This window comes from Neoarius graeffei, chromosome 6 (assembly GCF_027579695.1).
Source record: "Neoarius graeffei isolate fNeoGra1 chromosome 6, fNeoGra1.pri, whole genome shotgun sequence".
NCBI classification, from domain to species: Eukaryota; Metazoa; Chordata; class Actinopteri; order Siluriformes; family Ariidae; genus Neoarius; species Neoarius graeffei.
In genome coordinates, this window is record NC_083574.1 from 89,551,972 (window position 1) to 89,562,585 (window position 10,614).

Genomic DNA, 10,614 nt, shown 5'->3' on the forward strand with positions numbered 1-10,614 from the left:
AAGTGGACATAGAGGACTATGTGAATTATCTGACTTATGGTTTCTTCTGGTGTAATATTTGTTATAACTGTAAACAAAATCAACAATTTATTATTTACTCCTGATTTAATTGTCCATTGCAACATACAGTGCTGATTCTGTCTTTCACATATTCAGGTTAGTCCATGCAGGTGTTCAGGAAAGGATATGTTGCTGCCAGCTGGATTTTAATTGGTATGGTTATGATTTTTAATTACAGCATTTGTGTGGCAACCTATCAGATTGCTTTCCATGTAAGTGCTTTTTTTCACAAGAGCCTGTTTTGTCCATTCTAAATGCATAGCCAAACACACACACACACCAGCAGTTCCTATTGCATTGCACGCTGGCTGTGCTGCCACTCTTAAGTCCTTACATCATGTACAACCTCAGTTGAAAGTGTTTCTTTATATTTCTACACAGATAACAATGCAAAATAGTGATTTCCATGTTTATTACATTGAATATTTTATCAGAACGACATAATTTTGTCTAAATTGTGAGAGACATTTTGCCTTGTACACAAACTTTTGCTCTCAAATGCCCATGTTCAGTGCCCTCTGGTGAGCTGGTGAAAACCAGAACAGATGCATTTTAAAAGTAGAAGCTTGACAATCCATCATCTACTACAATCATTTTGATTATTGCTTGTGGATTTTATTCTTTATTCAGTCATTAAAAAGTCATTTATTTGTGTATTTGTTTACTAATATAGTGGTTGTTTGATTGTCACACTTAACTGTTTTTTTGTGTTGATGATTACAAACATGTTGCTGTATACAAACATTCTTTCTATGGAGAGACAACGGAAACAATTGCAATTTTTATGACAATTACATTTGAGTCTCATCCATATTCATATGAGATTTAAATGTATGGAAACAATCAAAATATTATTTAGTTGAATATATTCAACAGTGTATGTTTAAATTTGACATCATTCAGCTAAAATTATTTGTGTGTGTGTTTGCAGAATTTAACAATTGGATTCTTAAAGTGATTTAGAGGCCATTTTGCCCATCATATTTTTCTTTGTATTTAGTTCAGGTTTAAACAGAATAATATAACATTTAGGTGTAAATATACAGAATAGTAGAGCAAAACTGGAGGCCAAAATTGCAAATATCTCCACAGCGACAGTAAATTTTCCAGGAGAGCTAACATAAGCTGGAATAAAGGTGATCCACACTGCACAGAAAATGAGCAAACTGAATGTGATGAATTTAGCTTCATTAAAATTATCTGGCAGCTTTCTTGCGAGAAAAGCCAAAACAAAACAGACAGAAGCAAGAACTCCTATATAACCCAGCACCACCCAAAAACCGAGAGCTGAGCCCAAGTTACATTCTAATATGATCTTTTCCTTGTAGTAGTTCATGTTTTTATATGGGAAAGGAGGAGAAATTGTTAACCTTAGCACACAAATCAGGACTTGTATAAATGTAAAAGCAAGTACACTGAGTCTCTGTTGTAGAGGCCCAAACCATTTCATGACATTATTGCCTGGAAGTGTAGCCCTGAAAGCCACTAATACCACTATTGTTTTCCCCAGAACACAGGAGATGCAGAGGACAAAGGTGATCCCAAATGCTGTGTGGCGCAACATACAGGACCACTGAGAGGGTCGACCAATGAAAGTAAGTGAACAGAGGAAACACATAGTCAGGGAGAACAGCAGCAGGAAACTCAGCTCAGAGTTGTTCGCCTTAACAATAGGAGTGTCCTTTTCTATTAGAAATAAAATACTGACTAGAACAGTTAATGTAGCTCCACCCAAAGAAAAAATCACCAGTACTATTCCCATAACTTCAGTAAATGAGAGAAACTCTATGACCTTTAACACACATTTATCTCTCTCAGTATTAGACCAATATTCTCCTGGACACTGCTCGCAGTTATCTGAATCTGCAAAATAATCATGGTTATTCAGATTAAGAAGGAAAATAAACTTTATCTTGATGTTTCATTTATGAATGCCATTGTTCAGGAACTGAACCCTAAATAATAAAGGAATGATCCAAAATGTACAATTCACAACTTGTCTTTGAAACTTGATAAAGCTGAAATTACCTGTCTGGTTACTGATCTCTCCCTCTGCACATGGTATACAGTCATAGCAGCAGACAGGCCTTCCTTTCTGTGCTGCTTTTCTGGTTCCTGGAGGACAGCTCTCACTGCACACAGACCTTGGCTTCTAATATAAACAATATATTATGCTTAAAATTATTATTTTTCACTACTACTCTATTTTAATTTACACTGTTCCATAACCATCAAATTATGAGGTTCCATCTTTCTTGAAGCACAATTTTGGTGAAAAACCAATCAGATATATTCACTGCTGTTGAGATAACATTATTATACCTTATTTAATTTAATATTATTTTATTACCAGAAAAGTCATTTTGGGACTTATTGGGGTTAACACACAGAGACATACAGCCATTTACCCTCCCATACCCACATATGAGAAATTTAGGGTATCCAATTGGACTTAATCTGCAAGTTTTTGGATCATGGGAGCACCCTAAGGAAACCCACACAGGCAAGGATGGTGAGAACATGCATACTCCACACAGAAATGCCACGGTTGAGCAGCAGGTTCAAATCCAGAACCTGCTTGCTGTGAGGTGACAGTGCAAAGCAATGCACCATCATACCATCCAGTGTAGATTGTATGCAAGAAAAAACTTAGACTTTGCATTGTATGTACCTGTCTTTTCTCTCCAGCCCACACTATATCTTCAACATTAAGGACAAACTGTTGTCCACTTGGAAGAGAGGCATCATAATAACCCACTGTCTTAAACACCACTTCTCCATTGAGCCCTTGTTGCCAGTTGACCACATCATATTTTGCAGCTGTTGCCCCATTGCTGTCAAACCAAACTTGTTCTCCTAATTTGTTTGTAAAATTTACCTTTTTTAAAGCCTCAACAACCTTTACAGGGAAAATAAAAGCAAGTCTAAATTTCAATTCATAATAATATTAGTCATGGATATAGCCTGATTTTCTTCTTTTCTCTTTTGTTACCTGCCATGGTTGTATTATTTTGTCTTTCTCACAACTCTTGATGTTTGTGCATCCCAGCAGGTTGTGTAGAGAATGTGCTACAGCATAAACTGCATTGTAGAGATTTGTTGAAAATTTCTTTCCTGATATATCATTACTGTAGTTTTTAAATTGAATCAGATCTTCATATTTGAGGCAGTGATTTTTAGGTTGAGAAATGTTCCCCTCTGTATTCAAGCAAGGGAGTTCTGTTTGCCAAAATCCACTGACTGCATAGTCAGCAAAGCCACCAATGTTCAATTTTCCCACATCAAAACCAATGGCTCCTGCCAGTATGTCATAACTTGCTGGTGTTACTAATTCGGCAGCAGAAATCCATGCCTCAACACCAATCATCTGGTAGCCAGTGACATTCTTTAGAATAAGCTGGTCTGTTAGAATCTTCATTTCACCATAGGTGAGAAATGCAATAATTACTTTGGCAGTGCCTTTCTGAATTATGTCAGCCACTTTTACTATTTTCACAGGCTCTGTCCTGGCAAACTTAACAGAGTACTCAACACATATTCCCTCCTCTTTGGCAGCATTCAGAAATATGGCCATTCCACTGTTGCCATAGTCATCATCACTGTTCACAGCTCCCACCCATGACCAGCCAAAGTGCTTGACCAAATATGTCAATGCTCTACTCTGATAGTAGTCACTCGCTATGGTCCTAAAGAAAGAGGGATAGTCTTTTCTGTTGCTCAGACATTCACATGTGGCAGCATGACTTATCTGAGAAGAGATGGATAGTTTTAAAACTGATAGAGCCTTTACAAAACAGGAAAAGAGGTTAAAGGGGTAAAAAAAAGCTTTTTTACACTGTTCACAGCTAAACAAATGTAGACAGACTAGCATCAAACTAAAATCACAAAAGAACATTATAATCTGTGAAAACAATTTTTTTTTATTTTACAATAAATTATGTATACTATCAATATAAAATGTTGCTATGATGTACTCACTGCACCATTGGAAGAACAATATGGAAATATAATGATTTACTTTTCGAAACTGCACTACAATGAAGATCATATTCTCCTGTATATTTCACGTTTTGTAACTATTGAATTCATTGTTATTAAACAATTATTAAAATAATTATTTCATACCACTGGGATTTTAAAGGGTCCAATTGTTCTTGTGAGTGCTATTGTCGGAGAAGAAGCTGACTCCCCTATGATTGCTTGTACTTCTGCTTGTCCAGAGCAGGTACCATTTGCTCTTATGTCCATACCATTCATCAACGCCATGGCTGCTTTCATAGATAACAAACTTGAGATATAATTGTCATAAATCCTGTAACCAACTGAAATATTTGGGAGCAAACTGCTGCTTTTGTTGATCTCATCAATTGCAAAAGTCACGGTCTGAGCAGAACGTAACTGTCTGAGGTTAATTCTACAAATATGCATAAACATTAAAATAATTCAGAAAAACTTTTTTTCATGTTATGCTCAATATAAGACATAAAATGCAGAAGAACAGAAAAAATAACATTTTCTAAAATTATGTGCACGTTTAAATGTCAACAAACCTCATGCAGATTAAAGGTGGAGGTTTTACAGTATATGCCAGTGACTGCATCTGTGTACATGTATGTACTGAAAAAATAGCCCCAATTATCACATCTCCATCTTTAGACAGCAGAGGATCCTCTGGGTTTTCCAAAATATGGCAATTTTCTCCTTTTGCCAGGCTAAGAGTCAGGAGGTGTACAAGGAATAACATCACAAAATGTGTCCAATGTTTTTGCCGGCTTATTCCTCAACAGGTATATTATTCACACATTTATAAACATCCTATAGTTCTTATGGGTGTGACCATTCACTATGGACAAATCAGAGAGCTGGTGAGTTTTGTGATGTCATGAAGGGACAGGATTAATGGACAGGATGGGACCTGCAAATCTCTCTTATGTCCAGTAACAATTCTATGTTTATCAATGCATACATTAAAATTGTGTGGTTTTCACCTACATCTAAAAACAAATAACCTAAAAAAAAGCAAATTTCATCCCCCTCAAAAAAAAAAAAGTAAGCCAACATTCAAACACCAGCTGGGAAAAATAACTGCACCCTTCCTACTTCCACAATTATTACATGAGTAATTAGAGGTCAGGTGTTACTAAATAAATGTACAAGATTAGTCAAACATCAAGGAGTGTGACTACCTCTATAAGAGTAGAACTTTTGCAATTTTGATTTTCTGGAGGCATTTTTTTTTTGCAAACATGGCATGTGTGTCATACATGTGTGTCAACATCATGTCAAGAAGGTCAGTTCGGTTTCTTAATATCATATATACAAAATACAAAAATGAGGAAAAAAATGCTGCCATGGAGTCTAAACCAGTCAGGAAACTCATCCAGACATGTGTTAATGACCACCAGTGCCAGCACAAAGATCTCATCCTGCTGTCTATTGAACAGGGGCAGTGCTTCCAGGCCCTGCTTGAGGCCCAGGTGAAAGACCAGCAGGCGATGCAGAGCTTGGTCCAGTCAGCAGGTACTCCAGCCGTTACTCCTGCAGCCAGCATTCCCATTCAGTTGGTCAAGATGGGGGCCACAGGACGAGCCAGAAGCCTTCCTCAAGCTGTTTGATCATGTCGCAGAGGCAAGCTGTGGCCAACCTCACTGAGGGCTGCCCACCTATTACTGCTCCTGTCAGGGGAAGCACAGCTTGTGGCTTGGCAGCTCCCCACCACCAGCATGCTGGAGTATCCTGACCTGAAGTGAGCTATACTGCAACAAGCTGGCCACAGCTTGGAAGAGCATTGCCAGCAGTTCCCTGTGCTGGCTGATAGTGAAGTTGGCTGGCCATTTGCATTTGCGTAGCAGATCCAAGACACCTGCTGACAGTGGTTACGGGCAGGCGAGTGCAGAGGTCAAGCAGGGTGTGTGTGAGTGTGTGAGAAAAAAGGACCAAGCCATCAACCGATCTCTGTACTACAGATTATACCCTGGGGAAGCCGTTCCTCTCATATATGGACTTCCCAAGATTCACAAGGAAGGAGCTCCACTCAGACCTATCATCAGCAGTATAAACTCTGTTACTTACAACATTGCCAAACACCTGGCCACCATCCTGGCTCCTCTCATTGGGAATACACCACATCACGTCAAAAACTCCCAAGATTTTGCTACTAAAGTTGCAGACCTCAAACTAGATGCAGATGAACCCATGGTTTCCTACGACGTCACTTCTCTGTTCACCTGCATTCCCACCACAGAAGCAGTTGAATCTGTTAGAAAATGACTCCTTCGAGACAGCACCTTATTGGATAGAACGAACCTCACCATGGACCAGATTTGCACCCTGCTTGACCTCTGCCTGACTACCACTTATTTCCAGTTTAATGAAAGTTTCTACAGACAGAAGCATGGATGTGCCATGGGCTCACCGGTATCCCCTATTGTGGCCAATCTTTACATGGAGGAAGTGGAACATAAAGCTTTGACCACTTTTTCAGGAGTTGCTCCCAACCACTGGTTCAGATATGTGGATGACACCTGGGTTAAAATCAAAACCCATGAGGTGGAAGCCTTCTCTAAGCACATCAATGCAGTGGATATTAACATCAACTTCACTCAGGAGGATGTCAGTGGGAATAATCTCGCCTTCTTGGATTGTGATGTACACATTAGACAAGACAGAAGCCTGAGCATCGAGGTCTACCGGAAACCCCCACACACAGACCAGTACCTACTCTTTGACTCTCACCACCCACTGGAACACAAATTGGGGGTCATTAGGACCTTGCAACACAGGGCTCAGAATATCCCTACAATGATAGAGGGAAAAGAGAAGGAGCAGAATCACATCAAGAAAGCACTTCAGAACTGCAGGTATCCCAACTGGTCTTTCCTCAAGAGCAGAAAAAGGAACATAATGGACAAGGAGGATAACAGGAACAAACGCAAGAACATTGTCATTCCCTACATTTCTGGTCTATCTGAGAAACTCAGGAGGATCTTCTACAAACACAACATTCTGGTACATTTCAGACCTAGTAACACTCTGAAGCAGAAACTGGTCCACCCTAAGGACAGAATACCCGGACACAAACAGGACAACGTAGTGTATGCCATTCAGTGCAGTGAGGAATGCATGGACACATATATTGGGGAGATAAAGCAACCGCTTCACAGGCGCATGGCTCAACACAGGAGAGCCAGTTCCTCAGGCCAGGACTCTGCTGTCTACCTTCATCTTAACCACAAAGGACACTCATTTCAGGATTGCAACATACGCATTTTAGCCAGAGAGGATCGTTGGTATGAGCGAGGAGTTAAAGAAGCCATTTTTGTCAACCTGGAACGGCCATCACTGAACAGAGGTGAGGGTCTAAGACATCATTTATCAGCCACCTACAATGCAGTCCTTGGCACACTTCCCAGACAACTGAATGCACACCAAAACCCAGCTGTTTTCAGTGTCTCACAGGAGGACAGAGAGAATCAGCATTCCATTGATCACCTTAACAGGCAATCCATTGATCATCCTAACGACTCTCAAGGCTGTTCACAACCAGCCCCCAGTTGACCCACACCAACAGGAGGACTCAATGACACCTTAGATGAGCTTTTCATCCATGAGAGGATAAATACCTGATGCTCTCTACCAGTCAGACAGAACTGAAGAAGCCTTTCGGATGAGTGGTGAAACGTCTTCAAGAATCTTCAAGCAAGTCCAGTTGCTCTCTTTTACCACCCACAGTCAGATGAGACCAAAGTTGAACTTTTTAGCCTAAATGCAAAGCACTGTGTGTGGCGGAAAACTAACACTGCTCATCACCCTGCACACACCATCCCCACTGTGAAACATGGTGGTGGCAGCATCATGCTATGGGGATGCTTTTCTTCAGCAGGGACAGGGAAGCTGGTCAGAGTTGATGGGAAGATGGATGGAGCTAAATACAGGACAATCCTGGAAGAAAACCTGTTGGAGGCTGCAAAAGACTTGAGACTGGGAAGGAGATTCACCTTCCAGCAAGACAATGACCCTAAACATACAGCCAGAGCTATAATGGAATGGTTTAGATCAAAGAATATTCATGTGTTAGAATGGCCCAGTCAAAGTCCAGACCTAAATCCCATTGAGCATCTGTGGCAAGACTTGAAAATTGATGTTCACAGATGCTCTCCATCCAATCTGGCTGAGCTTGAGCTATTTTGCAAAGAAAAATGGGCAAAAATTTCAGTGTCTAGATGTGCAAAGCTGGTAGAGATATACCACAAAAGACTTGCAGCTGTAATTTCATCAAAAGGTGGCTCTACAAAGTATTAACGCAGGGGGGCTGAATACTAATGCACACCACATTTTTCAGATTTTCATTTGTTTAAAGTTTTGAAGACCATTTATCATTTTCGTTTCACTTCACAATTATGTGCTACTCTGTGTTGGTCTATCACATAAAATCTCAATAAAAACTTTTAAGTTTGTGGTTGTAAGGTGGAAAAATGTGAAAAAAGTTCAAGGGGTATGAATACTTTTGCAAGGCACTGTATCTCCTGTGTCGGGATTCCAAAAGAAATCCTGACTGACCAAGGCATCTTCTTTTATGTCACATATACTAAGCAAACTGTATGAATTATTGGGGATTAAATCAATTCATACTAGTGTTTACTATCCACAAATGGATGGACTGATTGGATGACTTAAAAACATGATTTGTAAGTTCACTCACAGGGATGCTAGAAACAGGGATTAGTGGTTAGACCATCTGTTGTTTGCAGTGCATGAGGTCCCACAAGCCTCCACTGGGTTCTACCCATTTGAATTGTTATATGGGCACAAACTGTAATGGAAAATTTTAAGTGTTTAAGAAGATTTTAAACATCTAAGTTTAAATGTGTAATTTCTACCATATAAGCAGAAAGATTTTGTGCTCGAGTGTGTGTGTGTGTGTGTGTGTATGAGACTGGTTGCATTCATTTGGTATCTGTTAGATAATGTTTGCATGTACCCAGCTTCAAGGTTTTCACATATTCAGGCTAGAAAGAGAGCACAAAAGGGAGATGTGTTCTTCACTGAAGAAACATTATCTCTTTTCTAGTGAGAGCCCTATCTTGCAAGATTGAATAAAACCTATTTCTTCTGTTGCTTCAGGTTATGGGTTTCAGTGTGTTAATTCGTTTTTTCCACTATAACCCATGGCGACGAGGATGGCATATCACGAGTAGCAGGGACTTTTCCAGATCCAAGTTGGGGAAATTATCGCCCAGCAAGTCTGAAGAGCTCTCCAGAGACAGACTGATTCTTTAGAGGATGGGGATCCCCCGATGGCACTGATATCCACAGACATGCTTTATTGATATTTTGATGTGCTGTGAAGTAGTACAGTGGCTGTCTGCCGGAAGAGAAGTTGTGGTTTTAAAGAGTTATTATCACAACAGCAATAACAGCAGTGAGCATCCACAAGCATTTTTTCAGAAAGGTTTTTGGCTTGTTAGAGAAACCTATAGTACCTACTGTTGATGAACAGTTAGTAATAAGTGTAGCTACCTGCAGTGTCTGGGACACTGGGATATGGAGATATTGAGCAGACCACCATTCTCTATTGCAGAGAAATAATATTTTGTGAATAATGAGTATAGGTCAGAAAAACACAAGGGCCTGCAGATGATCAGATAGCACCAGAGGAGATGCGGAATGGTGGAGGAACAGCACTGGAACCTGCAGATGATCAGATACCAACAGAGGAGACACAGGATGGTGGAGGAGCAGCACAAGAGCCAACTTGTTTGAATCAGCAAGAGGTTTGAGACTGGGATGAAGGTTCATGTTCCAGCAGGACAATAACCCTAAACATAATGCTAAAGCTACACCAGAGTGGTTTAAAGGGAAACATTTAAATGTGTTGGAATGGCCTAGTCAAAGCCCAGACCTCAATCCAATTGAGAATCTGTGGTCAGACTCGAAGATTGCTGTTCATCAGTGGAACCCATACAACTTGAAGGAGCTGGAGCAGTTTTGCCTTGAGGAATGAGCAAAAATCCCAGTGGCTAGATATGGCAAGCTCATAGAGACTTATCCAAAGTGACTTGTAGCTATAATTGCCAAAAAAGGTGGCTCTACAAAAGGGTGAATAGTTATGCATGTTGAAGTTTTCTGTTATTTTGTCCTGTTTATTGTTTGCTTCACAATTAAAAAAAAAAAATCACATCTTCAAAGTTGTAGGCATGTTTTGTAAATGAAATGATGCAAACCCTTACACAATCCATTTTAATTCCAGGTTGTGAGTCAACAAACCCCAAAAAATGTGAGGGGGGTGAATACTTTTGCAAGACACTATAGTTGCTGACTTACCTTCAGCTAATCTGCATGCTTCTGTGAGGGCCACAAACTCCACCTCCTGTGCAGAATTATGATTAGGGAGTGACCCTGCAACGAGAACAGAGTGTTCTGAAACAACTGTAAAACTGACCTGACTTGTGCCTGATGTGGGGTCTCGCAAGGCAGACCCATCCACAAAAAGGATCATGTCCAGCTTCTGTCGTGGGACGTCAGAGAGGTCTGGATGTGGCTTACGGATTTGAG

General features: G+C 40.1%; 1 protein-coding gene across 1 annotated transcript; it reads right to left on the bottom strand.

The window, feature by feature from the left end:
* Positions 1-1,009: 1,009 nt before the first annotated feature.
* Positions 1,010-4,804, bottom strand: LOC132888348 (extracellular calcium-sensing receptor-like). The gene is made up of 6 exons (XM_060924404.1): positions 4,611-4,804; positions 4,186-4,474; positions 3,053-3,808; positions 2,732-2,959; positions 2,089-2,212; positions 1,010-1,923 (listed from the first exon to the last, which is right to left on the bottom strand). Exons 1-6 carry the CDS (start codon positions 4,802-4,804, stop codon positions 1,010-1,012), a joined length of 2,505 nt encoding a protein of 834 aa, XP_060780387.1.
* Positions 4,805-10,614: the final 5,810 nt, after the last annotated feature.

Coding starts and splice junctions, on each gene's coding strand:
- LOC132888348 (XM_060924404.1), bottom strand. CDS start 4,804: ATGTTATTCCTTGTACACCTCCTGACTCTTAGCCTGGCAAAAGGAGAA. Junction 4,475..4,610: donor CCACCTTTAATCTGCATGAG/GTTTGTTGACAT, acceptor GCATATTTGTAG/AATTAACCTCAGACAGTTAC. Junction 1,924..2,088: donor AGAGATCAGTAACCAGACAG/GTAATTTCAGCT, acceptor ATTATTTTGCAG/ATTCAGATAACTGCGAGCAG.